Source organism: Herpailurus yagouaroundi, unplaced genomic scaffold (genome assembly GCF_014898765.1).
Source record: "Herpailurus yagouaroundi ecotype Mexico unplaced genomic scaffold, PumYag 28, whole genome shotgun sequence".
NCBI lineage: Eukaryota > Metazoa > Chordata > Mammalia > Carnivora > Felidae > Herpailurus > Herpailurus yagouaroundi.
Window position 1 is genome coordinate 84005381 of NW_024412376.1, and position 18790 is coordinate 84024170.

The 18790-nt window shown below is 36.8% G+C and overlaps 1 protein-coding gene across 2 annotated transcripts in view; it reads left to right on the forward strand.

Annotated features, from left to right (window-relative positions):
* Nucleotides 1–18790, forward strand: part of EMCN (endomucin) — a 101991-nt gene that overhangs the window by 54749 nt on the left and 28452 nt on the right. Inside the window, exons 4-5 of one of the 2 annotated variants that reach the window (XM_040477488.1) lie at nt 1043–1153; nt 13256–13294. In XM_040477488.1, the coding sequence (XP_040333422.1) occupies nt 1043–1153; nt 13256–13294 (150 nt within the window). The remainder of the gene's footprint in view (nt 1–1042; nt 1154–13255; nt 13295–18790) is intronic. The other variant, XM_040477498.1, reaches the window with a different exon arrangement.

Below are 18790 nucleotides of genomic sequence, written 5' to 3' on the forward strand. Positions count from 1 at the left end.
ATGCAGTGTTAATGCTATGGCCTATATTTGAATTTATATTTATATTTTGCTGGCATACCAATTCCTGAAGCCTTTTTGTGTGAAAACATATTTGCCCAATGTCTATGAGGGCTTCTTGCAAACTATCAATTTCTCCAGCATGAATCTCTCCACTGCATTAAAAATTTGCATTACACTATAGATGCTTGCTGCCATAGAATGGAAGCTGATTGGCAATTGAAAACAGCAATTCAGCCTACGTTGTGAAAGAAATCTATTAAACTGATTTCTCCCACCTCCAGCTACCATCATATCTAGTTAACTCTAAGCACGCACTAATCATCATGTCTGTCGTTTCTTCACTAACCCAGTGTTCTCCACATTAGACTTTGAAAAGACTGAGGGGCATTCATCATTTTGTTTTTATAATATTTGTGTAAATATAAATTTTTTCAAGTAGTCATATTCCAGTGTTATTTTTGTAAGGTCAGATTACCTTTCCTTTGTTGTTAATTCTCCTTCCCCTTCTGCCAAAAAAATGTAAAGTTTATTCTATGTACTTCCTGTTATCCTTTTCCTGCTGTCTATTCCACCCACCTAAAAATTCTTTCCCAGACAGCATGGGAACTACCATCTTCAACTACTACCCCTTTCTTACCACCCCCTTTCTAGGGTAGCTGAGTGATTAACTTTTGCATCAGAAAGGCTTGGATTCAGATCCTGCCTCTCTTCTGTTACAAGTTACATGAAAATGGGGAAGTTAACTTTTCTGAATCTCATATGTTAAAGAGTGATGATAATTATTACTTAATTAATAGGATTACTGTTCTGTTCAGATGAGATAACCTATAGCAGACATAGAGAAGAGTCTAATATTCCTCCATTTTCTTGATGTAATTAACTAATCACCAAAAGGTACTCACCAAAATGTTGAATTTCTAAATCTTGATCAGAAGACTTTCAGTAACTAAAGTTCAAGTTGTAACTGGATTTTAATATCAATGCTAATGCGACTATTTATTGGTTATACCCCTGATGGCTGCTTATCCTTTTACATCATTAGGAAACACAACCAAGGATGTCAAGAAGAATGAGTTCACCACTGCAAATGCAACAGTGACAAATCCTCCACTTTCCAACGCTGCTTCAACATCACAGAGTTCCCAACACAAGAGTAAGTGTAAAAATTCATGCTGAAATGTTAAATTTGTATGTTGGATAGCATTAAATTCAGAACATTTTCCAGCCCACGGCTACCGAAGAACCATGCCCCCACCTGTCTTATCTGGTCTCTACCAAATTGGACAACCATTTGGCAACTTGGCTTTGTACCATGATACTTTATCCCTCCATAACCACAAATGGGTGGGTGCCAGGAAAGATCACTTTAAGGCCAAACAGTAATCTATGATATCCCCTGACACAAAGCACAAAAAGTGACCTTGGCAACAAATTAGAAAACTTTGATGAAATGGGAAAATTCTTAGAAAGAAACAAATTGCTAAAATTGACTCAATAAATAGGTAGTCTGAGAAGATATAAAAACAATTAAAGATATTGCATTAGAAATTTTAAATGGTCCCATGAAGAAAACTTCAAGCAGGATGGCTTCAATTCTGAATTCTATATTCAAAAGAAATGATACCATTCTTCCCAAATCCTTTCAGGAAGAGGAGGAAAGAACACTACAGAAGTAATTGTTTGAGGCCAGCTTTATCCTCGTACCAAAGCTAGAAAAGAATGAAAAGAAAACAAAATCAAGTAAAGAAAACCAATATCCTTCATGAACATCGATGCAACTATCCTTAATAAAATATTAACAAACCAACTTTAGCAACATACAGAAAGGGATAGAAAACATAAATAAGTGATTTTCATCCAGGAATGTATGACTGGCTTATTACATGAAAATCAAGTAGAGCAACGCACTATATTGGTGGAGTCAGTAGATGCAGAAAAAGCATTTGACGAAGTTTAGTACCCACTTTTAATTAGAAAATTCAGTAAACTAGAAATAAAGTGTAATTTCCCCCTACTGAAAAGGGTATCTATGAAAACATCATCCTTAATAGTGAAATATGTCATGGTTTCCTCTTAAGATCTTGAACACAGCAAAGAGTCCATTCTTTTCAAAATTATAACCAAGGGTCCTAGATAGGACAATAAGGTGATGACAGGTAGGTAGGTAGGTAGGTAGAATAGACAGATAGATAGATCCATTCATACAGATTTGAAAGGAAGAAATAAAACAGATTTTCATAGCATACTATATCATAATTTATGTAGAAAACCAAAAAACTCAGAAACTACTAAAGCTAATAGAGTATTTCCTATCACAAGATATAAGAGATACAAAAATAAACCATATTTCTGCATGTTAACAATGACAATTCAAAAATAAAATGAAGGGAATAGTGACATTAACAAAAGCACCAGAAAGAATAAAATATTTAGGAATATATTTAATAGTAGAAGTGTAAGATTTGCACAATGAACTATTGTTCTGCGAGATATTAAATATCTAAGTAAATGGAAAGATATTACATATTCATGGATGGAAAGACTCAATATTTTAAGTTGGCATTCCCCCCCATTGATAAATATTTGACTAATTTATTCAATTCAATTCCTATCAGAATCACAGAATCACAGCAAATCATTAGAAATTGATAAGATGATCCTAAATAATATTTGGAAATGAAAAATACCTAGAACAGCTAAAACTATTTGGTCAAGGAAGAGCAAAGTTGGAGGACTTACATAAGCTAACTTCGAACCTTACTCTAAAGCTATAGTAATCAAGACAGATGTTTTTGAGACATTATTAATAGTAACAATATTCATAATAGTCACACTGGAAACAATCCAAATGCCCACTAACTGGTGTGATGGAATATTCCATTGGTTTTTCCATTTGAAATGGGTTTGGATTATTCTAAAACAGGATATCCATACAATGGGCTACTATTCAGCAATTTAAAGGAACAAATTACTGATGCATGTGGTAATACCATGAACCTCAAAACCATTATGCTCAGTGAAAAAAGCCTTTTAAAAAACACCACATATTGTATAATTCTATTTATATGAAACATCCAGAATAGACATTCTTATAGGGTCAGAAACCACATAAGTAGTTGCCTAAAGCTGGAGGTGGAACTGGGGATTGACTGCAGAAAGTCCCAAGGGAGTTTTTTATGTTGAAAATATTCTAAATCTGGATTACAGTCTTGGTTGTACAGCTCTATAAATTTACTGAAAATTATTGACTTGTACACTTAAAATGAGTGAATTTGGTTGTGAATTTCTTTATAAAACTTTATCTAAAAATAAAAGGAGGGGCACCTGAGTAGCTCAATTGGTTAAGTGCCTGACTCTTGATATCTGCTCAGGTCATGATCTCATGGTTCATGAGTTCAAGCTTACGTCAAGGCTCTGCTTAGACAGTGAGAAGTCTGCTTGGGATTCTCTCTCTCTCTCCCTCTCTCTCTGCCCCTCTTCTGCTTTCTCTCTCTCTCTCTCTGTCTCTCAAAATAAACATTAAAAAATAAAATAAAATAATAAAATAAAATAAAAACAAAACAAAAGGAAAGAAAATGTTGAGCTAGTCTAATCAAATTTACTTTCTGTGTAACCTTAACTAGAAAACTCAAACAAATGAAAAAGTGATTAGCTGTGAAAACTGAAGCAGAAAGGTTTCAACAGAGTGAGTCTGAGACAACCATGACGACTCCTGTGCATACCTATGGCATAAGCAAACAGATGGTATGAATAATAAAAATTAATAGGGAAGAATGGAGAGAAGGGATGTGGGAGATGAACAGACCCCATGAGCAAGATTAAGTTGTTCGTGAGAGACAGAGAGAGTGGCAAGACCTAGAGCTCCCTTGAGCTTAGACAACTTTCTAGCTCCAGCCACATATATCGTCACTACAAGCACTTCCCAAATCCTGGCCTCCATGGTGTGAAGTAATTTGTATTTTTATTCAAAATATCCTGACTGGAAAAGCTAGTAATCTGCCATAACAGCCTTATCACACACCATCCATTATAAACAATAAAGGCATTCTTGGCATATCCATAGTCCTTAATAAGAAACAGCTATAGATGACTTACAGTCTCCAAGTCTCTTCTTGGGAGATCTCTATGGTAGAAGGAGATGGCAAGTGGGATGTGCAAGGCCCAGTACATCAGGAACAGGGGCGCCTGGGTGGCTCAGTGGGTTAAGCATCCGACTTCGGCTCAGGTCATGATCTCACCGTTCGTGGGTTCAAGCCCCGCGTTGGACTCTGTGCTGACAGCTCGGACCCTGGAGCCTGCTTCGGATTTTGTGTCTCCCTCTCTCTCTCTCTGCCCCTCCCCTGCTCACACTCTCTCTCTCTCAAAAATAAACATTAAAAAAAAAATAGAAACACATCAGGAACATCCATTTCCCATTATATTGAATTTTCTTTAGCATAACATAAAGAAGGTTATATAGAAGGAGCCTAATTTCATACCATAACTGTGAACTAATGGTTTTATTTAATGAGACAATTTCCACATAGAGGAATTTGAAGGGAGGGGCCATTGCTCCTTCATATGTAGAACATTTCCTTGTGGTAGTGTTTTGGCTTCTGTTAAATAGAATCTATTTTGCAGGCAATAAATGTCTGTAAGGTACCTTTAGCAGGCCAAGACCCCATCCATTTCATAATATGATTGTCCTGAATATAAACAAGAATAAAAGTAAATATGCATCTGCAAAATGTATAGCAATTGAAGACTAAGCTCAAATAATCTGAATTCTGCACTAATACTCATTCAGTCGCTGATTAGGAAAATGTCATTCAGGGACCATGGTTTATTAAAATTAGCACTTATACAGAAGTGTGTGGTCAGCCCCATGAGTCCATTAAGACTCCTAATTTTACTTTGATTTATGCAGTAAAATGCCCTATGCATCTCTGTTCTGGGGACTATTGTATTTATTTAGCTTCTAAACACAGTTTGAAGTGGCTTTCTTCCAAGTAGTTTAAAAAAAATACACCCACAAAGCTATTTCTTGAAAAATAAGGCACCCTGGAAAGCAAGATAATTAAATAAAGGTATTTACTGCTACTCTTTGCATTTGCCATTTGATTAACCAGTTCCATACTAAATCCTTTAGATATTTTTTTTTATAAAACTCATTTTTGGGGTAGTCATTTCTCCTCAGGCCTCTCTTGTTTCTCAAGGTGCTTCCTGCTTAGTACGGAATCCATTTGCTATAATGAGTTCGCACGCATTTCCATTTGCGCCTGATGAAACCAGGAGCTAGCCCAGATTCCCAGTTAGCAGAGCAATGTTCCCTTTCCATCTCTACCCATCACGCACATAAATATTCAAAATTAGCAAACCCAAGAGCCAGAGACAGGAGGAGAACCAAACAATCTACTGGTAAGAGAAGGTTGAACAGCTGAAGCTTTATCTTCCTCTTAAACATAGGGTAATGGATCCTTGGATAGTAACTATCAGGTAAAAGCACTGTGGGTACCTCATCTGAAGTGTAGATTTGATTTCAAGTAAAGAAGAATTAGTGAAATTTATTGCTTTACACCCTAGAAAGGATGTAGATCAAAAAGAAGCAAGCCCTCAAACCATTTATCTCTAATCATTTCCCATTCTCTTAAAGTTCTGTGTATTTCTCCTGTGCTACTCTTTTATTCAACCTGGAGAAGACATGTTCCTGGAATTCCAGAATTTTTAAGATAGAAAGTATCACTAATTTAGTGTTCTGAATTTACAGTTAAATAAATGAGAGCCTGTTGAATTAATTAATAAGTTAGTTTATTCACTACAAGTCTATTAAAAGGCTTCTGTGCCTGGCATGCCTCTTAGCTTCTAGGGATGGCCGCCAGAAGACCTTTGCATTCCTTGGCTTGTAGATGCACCGCTTTAATCTCTGCCTCTGTCTTCACATGGTCTTTTTCTCTGTGTATTCACATGCCTTCTCTTCCCTCTGTGTCTCCTCTTTCTGTCTGTGCATTTGCTTCTTTTTTATTTTCTGAGTGTTTAATGTTTTTATTATTTATTTTTGGGAGAGAGAGCAAGACAGAGTGTAAGCAGGAAAAGGAACAGAGAGAGAAGGAGACACAGAATCTGAAGCAGGGTCCAGGCTCTGAGCTCTCAGCACAGAGCCTGACGTGGACTCGAACTCATGAACCGCGAGATTGTGACCTGAGCCGAAGTCGGACCCTTAGTCGACTGAGCCACCCAGGCACCCCTGTGCATTCTCTTATACAGATGCCTGAAGTTATGAAGTTCCTTAACTTAATTACAACTGCAAAGACCTGTTCCAATAAGGTCCTATTCCCAGGTGCTGGGTGCACATTCAGTTGGTTTCTGAGGAGAGAAGAGTAAAGGAAGAGGAAGATGGAGAGGAGACAGCAAAATAGGTGCTTTTCTTGCTGGTCATTTAATCACGTAGGTATCTGTAACCAGATTTAAAAGCAAGCACGGTACGCACTGCAAGAGATTGGCAAGGAAGGGAAAACTATTACTCTTTCTCTTGCTGGTGAATTCTCACTTGGCTGAGGAAAGAATGTGGATAAGATTATACGTAGAAGGCAGATCGAGATGGACAAGGTGCCAATACTTAACTCAACGAAGGCAAGGACTTGGTCCAAATACCTACAAGGGTTTTGCCAAGCCAGATTTTCTGCTACCACAGCATATACAATATTACAGACTTAAAATCTGGCTTCTGTCAAGTAGAAATGAATAACATTTATAAGTCATCAGTAGGTTATTAAGGAAGAGTAATAACATTTACAAATAGTAACTAGTTTATCAAATATGTATCTTTCTCCTATAATTTATTCCAGCTTAGTATGGAGTTTATGTCTGCACAAAAACCAGAGATAATTGTACAATAACCAAATAGACATTTTAGATATACTGGTAGCTAACCATGAGAACGACCTACGCTTAAGCCCAGGCACCACACCCGTCTTAAAATAAAAATTAAGTTCTTTAATCATGCCAAGAGGAAGTTAGCTTATTGGTTATGAAGCATGATTCTGAAGTGAGATTGCTCAGGCTCAAATAATAGCACAATCATTTATTTGTACTATGGCCTTTGATAAGCCACTTAACTTCTCTGTGCCTCAGTTTCCTCATCTGTAAAAGAGCTAGAAGATCATAACCTTGTAGGATTCTTGTGAAGATTAAAAGAGATAAAATACACAAAGCTTAAAACAGTTTCTGGCAAGTAAACATAATAAATGTTAGCTATTATTTTATTAATAATAATCCTTATAAAGGCCAGGCAAAGTTGGTATTTATCACACCAGTTTCAAATAAGGAAATAGGTTCAGAAAGACTAGATGACTTGGCCATGGTTAAATTAAAAGAATTAAATTCAAACACTGTTTTTCTTGCCTCAAAACTCATAAACTCTTCACTATACCCTATTTGTTCTCATCATGACTATTTTATATGAAGTATATAAAGGTAGTAGAAAACAAGTAAGTTTATTTATTTATTTTGAGAGAGAGACCACATGCTAGTGGGGGAGGGGCATGGAGAGAGGGCGAGAGAGAATCCCAAGCAGGCTCTGTGCTGTCGGTGCAGAGTCTGACACGGGGCCCAATCTCATGAACTGTGAGATCATGACCTGAGCTGAAATCAAGAGTTGGACGCTTCACCGACTGAGCCACCCAGGCACCCCACAATTTGCTTTTAATTGTGTGAATCATATGCTTGACAAGTAAGTGTTCACCAGTTACAACACAAATCGGCTGATTGGCTGGCCCAGAATATAAGCCTGTGATTCTAAGAAAGGTGGTTCTCCGGCTGTCACCCATCAGGCCAGATTTATTCTTGACCGGCTTTTTCATCCTGACCTCCTCATTTGCATGTTCCTATTTCTTCTTCCTCTCTTCTTTCCTCCAATTGCTTATCCCGATTCTACACATCCATCAAGGGCCTCTACAAGATTTTAGCTCAGTATTTCCCACAATTTAATGAGTGTTACGAGATATGTAAACCATTTGCACTATTATTTATTAGCTTCCTTTAAACTGATGCACTTTTTGTTCTTAAATTTCCTTGAAAAGAAAACCATTGTAAATGAAAAACGTGTTTCATGAGGCATCAACAGTAGCTATAAAATCACTATAAAAACAATGTAAAGGGGCACCTGGGTGGCTCACTGGGTTAAGCATCTGACTTTGGCTCAGGTAATGATCTCACGGTTCATGAGTTCATGTCCCACGTCAGGCTCTGTGCTGACAGCTCAGAGCCTGGAGCCTGCTTCAGATTCTGTGTCCCTCTCCTGCTCTGCCCCTCCCCTCTGGCACTCTGTCTCTCTCTCTCTTAAAAATAAATAAGTATTAAAACAAATTAAAAAACAAAACAAAATACAATTAAGTTGTAGCTGGGTTTTGTTGCTTGCCAAAGGCTCTTTGTTTAAGGCTTGGTCATTCTTGTTTAAAAAAATACATCAAGATAAGCACATGTTAGGTATTAATCACACATTTACATTAAATTGTAATTTTGAAAGTTCCTCATTGAAATAACCAAATAAACTGAAAGAAAGCTGAAAAGCTAATAACATTCTCATTGAATGTTTCAATCTTATTTAATGTCACTTTCCAGTACTGCCTTATGGAATCTCATAAACGCTATGCATCTCATCCTTTGGAAACTATTAATTTATCAGATCGTCCAGGCTCATTATTTCCTTAGGGAACTGCACCATTTACCTATGCCACTTATCTGGGAACTTAATCATAACATCTCTTACATGATATTTAATTAGTTTGTATTATTTCACATGGGCAGATACACGAGGAATTCTTAGGACAACAAAATCTGAGTCATACACAAGTCATGGTTTAGCCAAACCAGAAATAAAAGTTAACACTTGACCAACATGGGGGTTGGGAGGGCTGACCTTCTGGGCAGTAGAAAACCCACGTATAACTTTGACTCCCCAAAAACTTAATTACTAATAGCCTACCGCTGACCTTACAAATAACATAAGTAGTCAATTAACACATGTATGTAATATGTATCATATACTGTATTCTTATAATAAAGTAACCTAAAGAAGAGAAGATGTTATTAAGAAAGTCATAAGGAAGGGCTCCTGGATGGCTCAGTCCGTTAAGCGTCTAACTTTGGCTCAGGTCATGATTTCGCAGTTCGTGAGTTTGAACCCCGCATTGGGCTGTGCTGACAGCTCAGAGCCTGGAGTCTGCTTTGGAGTCTGTGTCTCCCTCTTGCTCACTGCCCCTCCCCTGTTCTAGTTCTGTCTCTCTCTCTCTCTCTCAAAAATAAATAAATTTTAAAAAATCATTAGGAAAAGAAAATACATTTATAGTCCTACACTGCACCAAAAAAAAAAAAAAAAAAAAAAAAATCCATGTATAAGTAGACCTACATATTTCAAACCTGTGTTGATCTGGGGTCAACTCTAATGTCACATTTAATGACTCAGCCAACACTGTGCATAAGAAAATGATAAGGAAAACATGAATTGGGCATAGCAAATTATTTTTAAGCATATCATTAAAGAATTATATATGGAATATATATGGGAATGTATCTTTTCTCCTTTCCTGTTAGTGACATTTTCTATGCATAACTATATACAGTTATATATGCATATATAGTTAGGAGCACAATATTCTTTATAAGACGATATTTAGCAAAGTTGTTTGTTGTTTTGCTGTTTAAGCTTTCTGTTTTAAAAGCTAACTGAGTATAGTTTTCGATTAATGTGGATTTAAGTTTGAAAATTTAGAAGTTCTCTTGCATTTCATAATACTTCCATCTCATAGAATAAAACTCAACAAACAGATTTTAAGTTGCCAACCACTTTGACCAAGATTTTGGTCTTTACTAAATAGTTAAATTTGAGAGTAGCTTAATAGCATGCACTACACTCATTTGCTATCTGACTTTACTCACTTCACTATAGATCAGAGTCTAGATTTTTCTAAAAACATGTATTATGAAACTTACAAGTAAAACTCAGGAACAATTGTAAATGTCTTCACATTTCATGAATTCCCACTTTATCCGTGTTCTATAACATTCATCTTTAATAAACTTTTATGCCCACAGAACTGAATCCAAATTTGAAGTGCCGTATGAAAACACTTCATTACTTTCAAAATAATCTCTCTTTGATTTCATACAAAAAAGGTATCTATTTTAGTTTTGATTAAATATTTAAGATCTGCAGAATTTGGTCCTCAAAAAAACAGCATATGCATTCATATATAAAAGTCTGAAAAAAAAAAAGAAAGTCTGGACCTCTTCGTACACTCAATATAAGGGTTTTGCACTGACATACGTTATTATTTTGATTCAGCTAAGCCTTAAGACATAGTTCATTTTTTTATAAATGACACGTCCTTCTAAAATTATTATGCATTTCTGAAGGCTAATAAAAAAACTAAATACAGAACAATCAGGTTTTGTCTGATACAAGTTTAAATTTTTTTCATTCTTAATGAAGTCTATCAGCAAGAAAGGTTATGACCTGATATTCATAGCAATAGGAACAAAGGGTTTTAATTGTCTTTGCATCCTAATCCTCTAGCAGCTGATAAATATTTTAACTGCATCTTCCAAATACAGCATTATGCCATGTTCAAAAGTATTTTAACTAGTTATCAAAAGCAAAAATTAATTACATAAATTTTCCATTCAGGGTGGGTTAGTGGACAGAAAAACTGTCTACTTTAGTAGAATAGGATAGACATTAGAATGAACACACCTAATTTATAAGCGTTGTCCCTACCTTGAGAAAGGAGTTTCACTCTTCTCAGCTAATATTTGTAGATCTGCCGAATGGTAATTGTCTGTCCCTTGCAGACATCAGCAAATAATATGTGGAACTAATCATAAGAGTATGCTTAATGGTAGCTATAGTTATCCAACTAGCAATTTTATTTTATTTTATTTTTCTGTATATGAAGTTTATTGTCAAATTGGTTTCCATACAACACCCAGTGCTCATCCCAAAAGGTGCCCTCCTCAATACCCATCACCCACCCTCTCCTCCTTCCCACCCCCCATCAACCCTTAGTTTGTTCTCAGTTCTCAACAGTCTCTTATGCTTTGGCTCTCTCCCACTCTAACCTCTTTTTTTTTTTTTTCCTTCCCCTCCCCCATGGGTTTCTGTTAAGTTTCTCAGGATCCACATAAGAGTGAAACCATATGGTATCTGTCTTTCTCTGTATGGCTTATTTCACTTAGCATCACACTCTCTAGTTCCATCCACGTTGCTACAAAGGGCCATATTTCATTCTTTCCCATTGCCATGTAGCACTCCATTGTGTATAAAAACCACAATTTCTTGATCCATTCATCAGTTGATGGACATGTAGGCTCTTTCCATAATTTGGCTATTGTTGAGAGTGCTGTCCAACTGGCAATTTTAAATAACACATTCTTTTCCCTGAAAAATCGAATTCAGGTAAGTAGAGTTTGTCTTATTTATTACTATTGTTATTTCCTATTCTCACTCACTCATTCCACATTTTTACTAGAGACCTGGTGATAGGTACTGAAATTGCGGCTCTGAATAAAACATGCCATCTTTGTCCTCCTGGAGTCATATTCAACTGACAGCAAGCACATTTTAAAAATGTCACTGTGCCGGGGCGCCTGGGTGGCGCAGTCGGTTAAGCGTCCGACTTCAGCCAGGTCACGATCTCGCGGTCCGTGAGTTCGAGCCCCGCGTCAGGCTCTGGGCTGATGGCTCGGAGCCTGGAGCCTGTTTCCAATTCTGTGTCTCCCTCTCTCTCTGCCCCTCCCCCGTTCATGCTCTGTCTCTCTCTGTTCCAAAAATAAATAAACATTGAAAAAAAAAATTAAAAAAAAAATAAAAAAATAAAAATGTCACTGTGGTAATAAAAGGACTGTTGAGCAAACGAAGCCAAGTGGCGGAGTTTGAAGAGAAATAAGGAGTCTGCTTTAGGTGAGGTGGTTGGAGAAGGCTTCTCTAAGTGGTGACATCTGAGCAGAGTCACGACAGATAGAAGGAAGCCAGAGCGTAGCCTGAGAGAACACCAAGGCACAGGGAAGAGTCAGCAGAGAAACCCAAGGTAGGAAGAGCTCCATGATGTTATCTACCAATCAGGGTGAAACAGGGGGTCATGTCCTGTAAAGACTTACCATCCATAGTGAAAGGCATAGGAAGCCATTAGAGTAGTGAAGCTTAAATTTAAATAGATTTTTCTAGGTGGCTATTGCAGGTACTAGGGAGAGAGATCGGTGCTAGATGAACAGTAGCCAATTAAGTAATGAATATATTTGGAATATGTTTTGAAGCCAAAGCCCATAGGGGTGAGAAAAAGAGGAGAATCACCGAAGGCTACTACTTTTTGGCATGTGCAGCTGGGGGACAATGTTACCATGCACTGAACCAAGAAAGTGGGGGAAGAGGAAGATATAAGGATACCAGTCAAGAGTTCTATTTTAAGCATGTTAAATTCAAGATGCTGATAGGCAGTCAAGTGAACACACAAAGGGGTCAAATGGATATTTTAAACTATCGCTATTGGGCTTCTGGTTATTTTAAAATCATTTTCTCTGTTTTTCTCTATTTTTCACATGACAGATTTTGTTCATGGTACATACACTCAAAGTTGTTGAAGTGATCTTTGATTGTAATTTTTTCAAGTAATTTTATTGTAGAAAGCTCATCTGAACTATGTTTATGTTAAAGGAATTCCCTGAGTTTGAGAGGTATCTGTCCAAACCTTCCTGAGTCTCTCTCAGGTCAGGAAATGCATCATCTCTTAGTGGGAATATGACACATGGCCATGTCACTCATTAAGCCCTGCCCAAAGGATTTGTAGTTGTCTGCATTTTCTTGGCTTATTGAGGATATGGAGTTGTACCAGATGCTCTAAAACAGGCTTCAGCAAACTGTGGCCCACAGACGGGGTCTAGCACCCCACCTGTTTTTGTAAGTAAAGTTTCATTGGAACACAGGCATACCTACTCTTTAGGTGTTATGCATGACTGCATTCACACTACAACGGCAAGTTGAATAGTTGCTACAGAGACTTATGACCCGCAAAGCCTAAAATATTTACTATTTGGCCTCTTAAGAAAAAAAAAATGGCTGACTTTCGCTCTAAAGTCTTTCTAACCAGGAACACCTTGTGATTTTATGATTCAAAGAAAAGTGCATCAGAAATGAAGTAGGATCTATAACCATTTACGACCTGTAAAAATTGGGACAGTCAACATTTCCTTGTAGTGATTTTCTTTTCTTTTCTTTTCTCTAAAGCTGAGAATCAGAGTTCAATCAAAACAACAGAAACACCAGGTAAGTTCATTTTCTCCTCTCTGAGAACATTCATGAGAAAGATCCCCAAAATGAGATAAGAGGAGATCAGTCAGTGTGAGGGCAGAGGAAATAGTACAAGAGAAAACATGACATGACAACTAACATGTTTAAGAGAACTTGTATTAAAAAAATAAATAATAAATAAAATGCAGATCAGAGTATAGGATGTGCCTGAGTGCCCTGTGGCCAGAGTGAGTGGTATCAGTCCTGGTAAATGCATGAAGCCTGTGGAAGAGTCCTCTGCCCAGAATCCGCTCTTCCCCGTCTGTTTCTGTGGTTGGCATGCCCTCTCCCAGAAGGATAGTATGTCTCTGTCTTCTCTGTGCTTCCCAACACAGCCTGATCCTGGCAGTCAGAGACTTGATGTTACAAACCACAGTGAAGCCTAAAATATTATCACTCCAAGAAGTGCTCCTGTTTTGTTATCCTAAGTTTTAAAATGAGTAAATCTAGGACGATGGCGCAACAGAAACCGAAAAAGATTGTTGGGAAGAGGCAGATGGTACCATTGAACCCTTCTGTTGTGTTGAAATTGTAATTATTTGGGAGACTTTATCTTCCTACATCCCACCTCGTACTTTTATAAATGATAAAGCTCTTAGGTTTTCAATCTTGCTCACCTATGGTACGTATAAAAATGAGGAATATGTGAAATACACTTAGAAGATCATGTCACTTTTTTACGAAGCCAGAAAACTAAAGCTGTGAAAATTATGAGCGACTCCATTTTCAGAGCAAATGTACTAAATAATCATCATAGTCTACCTCCTGCATCATGTGTTCAAGGAACTCAAACCTGAAAGGATTATGCTGTTAACATTTGATTATTTATCTTCTACACAATATATCTCATGAATTCAGAAGTTATTTTTATATTAATTCTCTTTATTTTCCTGTGTCACTGTATTTTTTTAAATACTTACTTCCATTTGCATAGTCTAAAATGCACTAGAAAATGCACCGGGAAAAACAAAGCAAAACAAAACATAAAAACAGTGCATCCATTGGCTGATGGTTTGCACTGTTCTGGAGAAGTCCTTCCCTTCTGCTTCATGGACTAGTTAACCAGGAGAAGTTACAGATGGAAGAGAATTGAGAAGCTGCCAAAATCGTCAGTTCCCTTTAAGGAGGCACTGAAGAATCCTCTGAGAGATTAATTTACAAAATGCTAGCTTTAACTATAGTTGATTTTTAACTGTAACAGAAAGCCCATTTACACCATTTATAGTTTGAGCTATAGAAACTAGTTCTAAAACAGATAATAAACACATCATTGATTTGATCAGTGTACTAAAAAGAAATGAGACTGACTTTATAAACTATAAGAAAAGTCAGTCTTTAACTTCAAAGATATATGTTACAGGTAAAGACTAAGTCCAGACTCACTGAAAAAAAAGTCTAATGACAAGGTATTAATTATATATCTGTTGGCAACTATAATCATTTGTTTGTTCAATCATTTGTTATCAAAAGTGTTCAAATATCAAATTGTGAAACAGTTTGATCAAAAATATGGTCAAGAATAGGCATCTTACTTGAAATACTTAGTATTTCTTTTTTAGGTAAAAGTTGAGGTAGAATTCTAGCCCACAGAATTATTAGTACTGCCTCCTTTTTATAAATATGAGCTAATATGCATCATATATGGTTCTCACATTTGGCATTTCCTTTCATATTATGCATCCATCTTTCATTTTCTTAGAAAAACTATGTTTTTACCACTGATTTCAAAAAATATTATTAAGGGTATATAAATTGATGATTATTTCATATAAAGACTTTTTGAGAATTCAAAGTAAGTAAGGGAAACTATACATAGAGCATCAATTCTAAGAAATTGTATGTAGATATAATGGCTAACATAATAAAAAATATAGTTACAGGGAAATTACTGATCAAGTTTGGAAGACATGAACATTCATTCAATTTAATAGAGAAAAGGCAATATGAGGTTGATGGTTGTGCTTAATGATGATAAGCATGAAGAATTCATGCTCCATGTCTGAAGAATTCATGCTCCATGTCTAAAGTGGGAAGGTCAAACGTCAACTACCCACTGTAATATATATGGTAAGACCACAAATTTCGCATAATACTCTACTAAATACACAGAACCATATATTCAACCAACCACCACTAAGCTGGACATTTAATAAATAGTCATTCTGTTCTATTACATGTAACACTAGCTAATAGTTGTGAGTGATACATGGAGCCTGCCATTAAGGGTTACCAACAAAAACTAATCAGCATGGTAAATAACTGTAATAATTTTAGTAGCCATATAGGTCTACAATGATGTGTCATAGACAAACTTCAAACTTCTTAACTGTATGTTAAGATTGGGGAGGGAGAAATTTTTCCCCCTTTAGCTGTGGTTGTGTTATATATCAGATTTAGGAAAGCAGTTTAAGAAAGATGAGGAAAATGTTTGTGTAAGAAATGACCGCCTAGCTTCCAGATTATTCTGCGTACTCATTTTTCTAGCTCTGAGTTCAGAGCTAGCGAGGAAATGCAAAGAAAAAGTGATGCAGGGCTATCTATTCCATAGATATGTAGGAATTACGTAGCCATCACAACAATTTTAATAATGATGGAATTCACTTTTCTTTAGCCTTATCACTTTTCCACAGACAAGCATAACTAATAACGTGTCCTTGAAAATGAAACTCTTGATTTCTTTGATAAGAGACCTTAGATTTGAAGAAAAATGGACCAATATGCCTCAGTGTATGGGGAAATAAATAAGCCAGTTGCCTTCAACTTTCTGGAAAATACAACTATATTACTCAGGGTTCTCCAGAGAAACTATATATATCTATGTGTAAAGATTTATTATATGGAATTGGCTCATACATTTTGAAAGCTGAGAAGTCCCAAGATCTGCAGTCAGCAAGCTGGAAACCTAGAGACCCAAGAGAGAGCAATGTGTACATTCAGTCCAAGGCCTGAGAACCAAGAGAGCCAATGGTTAAATTCCAGACTATAAGTCAGCGGTCTCAAGACCCAAAAAGAGCCAATATTTTAGTTTGAGTCCAAATGCAGGGAAAGACCAAGGTTCCAGTTCAAGACAGTGATGCAGGAAGAATTTGTTCTTTACTCCTTCTTTTTTTTTTTAATGCTTTTATTTATTTTTTGTAAGAGAGAGAGAGAGCATGCAAGCAGGGGAGGGGAAGAGAGAGGGGGGACAGAGGACTCAAAGCAGGCTCCAAGTTGACAGGCTGACCGCAGCAAGCCCAGTGTAGGGCTCAAACTCATGAACTACGAGATGATGACCTGAGCTAAAGTAGGACGCTCAACCGACTGAGCCACCCAGGCGCCCCACTCCTTATTTCTTACTGAGACTCAGCCAATTTATTCTATTCAGGCCTTCAACTGATTGGATGGAGAGCCATCGACATTGGAGAGCAGTCTGCTTTATTCAGTCTGCTAATCCACATGTTAATATCCTCAAAAATAATCACAAACACTTCCAGACTAGTGCTTGTCCAAATATCTGGGGACTCAGTGGCCAAGTCAACTTGACAAATAAAATTAATTGTTGCAGCAACATTCCCATAGTAGACAGTACAACTTGTGAAAGATCTCATTGTACCCATCTTCTTTACTTTCTTTTACTGTGTTTCACAACTTCAACTGTGTTGTAGATGTTAATTTTGATGGAAAATTAAAAGCCAGAACAGACATGACAAATCCCACCCAACGTGACCACTGGCCTTTGAAAAGGAGGATACTCCCTCCTGGCATATTCATTGCGCTCATCACCCTATGTAATGTTTGAGAATTGGTTGCTGATCTCTAGGAATTCATATAATGTAAGCATCGATCATTCTATACAGAAAATTAGTTATCTGAGTACTCCAACTCTGAATGACAGAATCTTGGCACTATTGTTCAGTTAGAATCCACTTGAGCTAGAAAAATACATATAGCAAACCTAAAGGTCTATTGTTGTTGTTTTTTTTAACCTGGAAATTGTATAATGTTTAAAAGATTGGTTGAGAATAAAAGAACTCACTAATGGGGTATGTCAATATTTATGTGGTAGGGAGGGTCTGCCATAAACTTTCACTTAAGAAATTGTATATATCTGGGTATAGCTAGGTGGTTTCTCCTCTAGTTTGGAAATCTGCTGAGTCTCCAAAAAGGGCTTGTGACTCCCTAGTCTACACAGAAGGTCAATAAGAACTCAGTCTCGACTGGTTAGCTACCCAGCGTTTGCTTTAAAAACCAATACATTTCAATGTTACTACTAATGGTGTGTGCCTTATAAAATCTACAATGTGCTTTATTTAATATATTAGGAATAATTCTCTCTCCTTGTACGTATCTGCATAGTCTGGTTTGGCCCGTTGAAGGAAGGAGGTGTTTAGTTCGTTTTGATGAGAAGAAGCTTGTCTTGATTGGAGTCTAAATTTAAATAAACTATATTTTATGTAACAAAAATAGGAGACACGGACTTATAACTCATTCCTGCTGAAATACTCTAGCAGGCAGCATAGACAGCACAGACTCTAGAACCTGCATTCAAATCCCGACTCTGCCACCTACTTGCTCTGTCATCTTGGGCAAATCACTTCATGTCTCTGGGCTTCAGTTTCCACTTTGTAAAATGAAAATATTTACAACACAATGATTGAATGAGTTAACATCTGTAAAACACTTAGAATAATTCCCACAACACATAGTGTCCCGAAAGGATTGGAAAATAAAAATCCTATTTAATATTTTAATGCCTATATTTTGAAAAGCTTACCCTCACATTCTCAGAAAGCATAGCACTGACATAGTTACATATTGTAAAGCTTCTCTGTGTTTTCAAGTCATATTATCCACCTTGTAAATTTAAGGTAAGATGATGTATCTGTGCTGGGGGAAGGGTAAGAACATTCTAAACCTTTCAGAATGCGGAGAAAAGATGTCACTGGCCTCATCGATAATGGTTCCATTAACAAGTAAGATGAACTAAACTCACTTAAAATCCGTTGGTTACATGGTATAATGAGAAGGGAGAAGGAAGTTGTGAGTCCTACTTGGTTTATTATGTCTTAGTTCTGCTTACTGTCAGATGTGTTACCTTGTGTCTTAGAGCCACAGAAACTCTCATGTAGAAAGCATGAGATTAAAAATGTTTCAGAATAAGGTGCCTCATTCATTCTTTGCATATTATATAACTTTCTGGAAATTAATAACCATTCATATTCAAATCACAAAAAAATTCAGCCTCTTTCTTCAACATGTAATTCCAAAAACTTACCCGAGGTAAATAAATCTTTCACAGTTATTACTGGGTTAAAAGATTCTGTTACCTCAGGTTAGTCACACCCATGGCCCAAAGCAAAGTGAAAGAGATTTGAGATAAAACTTTTTCTGCATTGCTTTAAGAGTACGCCAAGGTCGGGGCGTTTGGGTGGCTTAATCTGTTGAGCATCATCAGACTTCGGCTCAGGTCATGATCTCATGATTCGTGAGTTC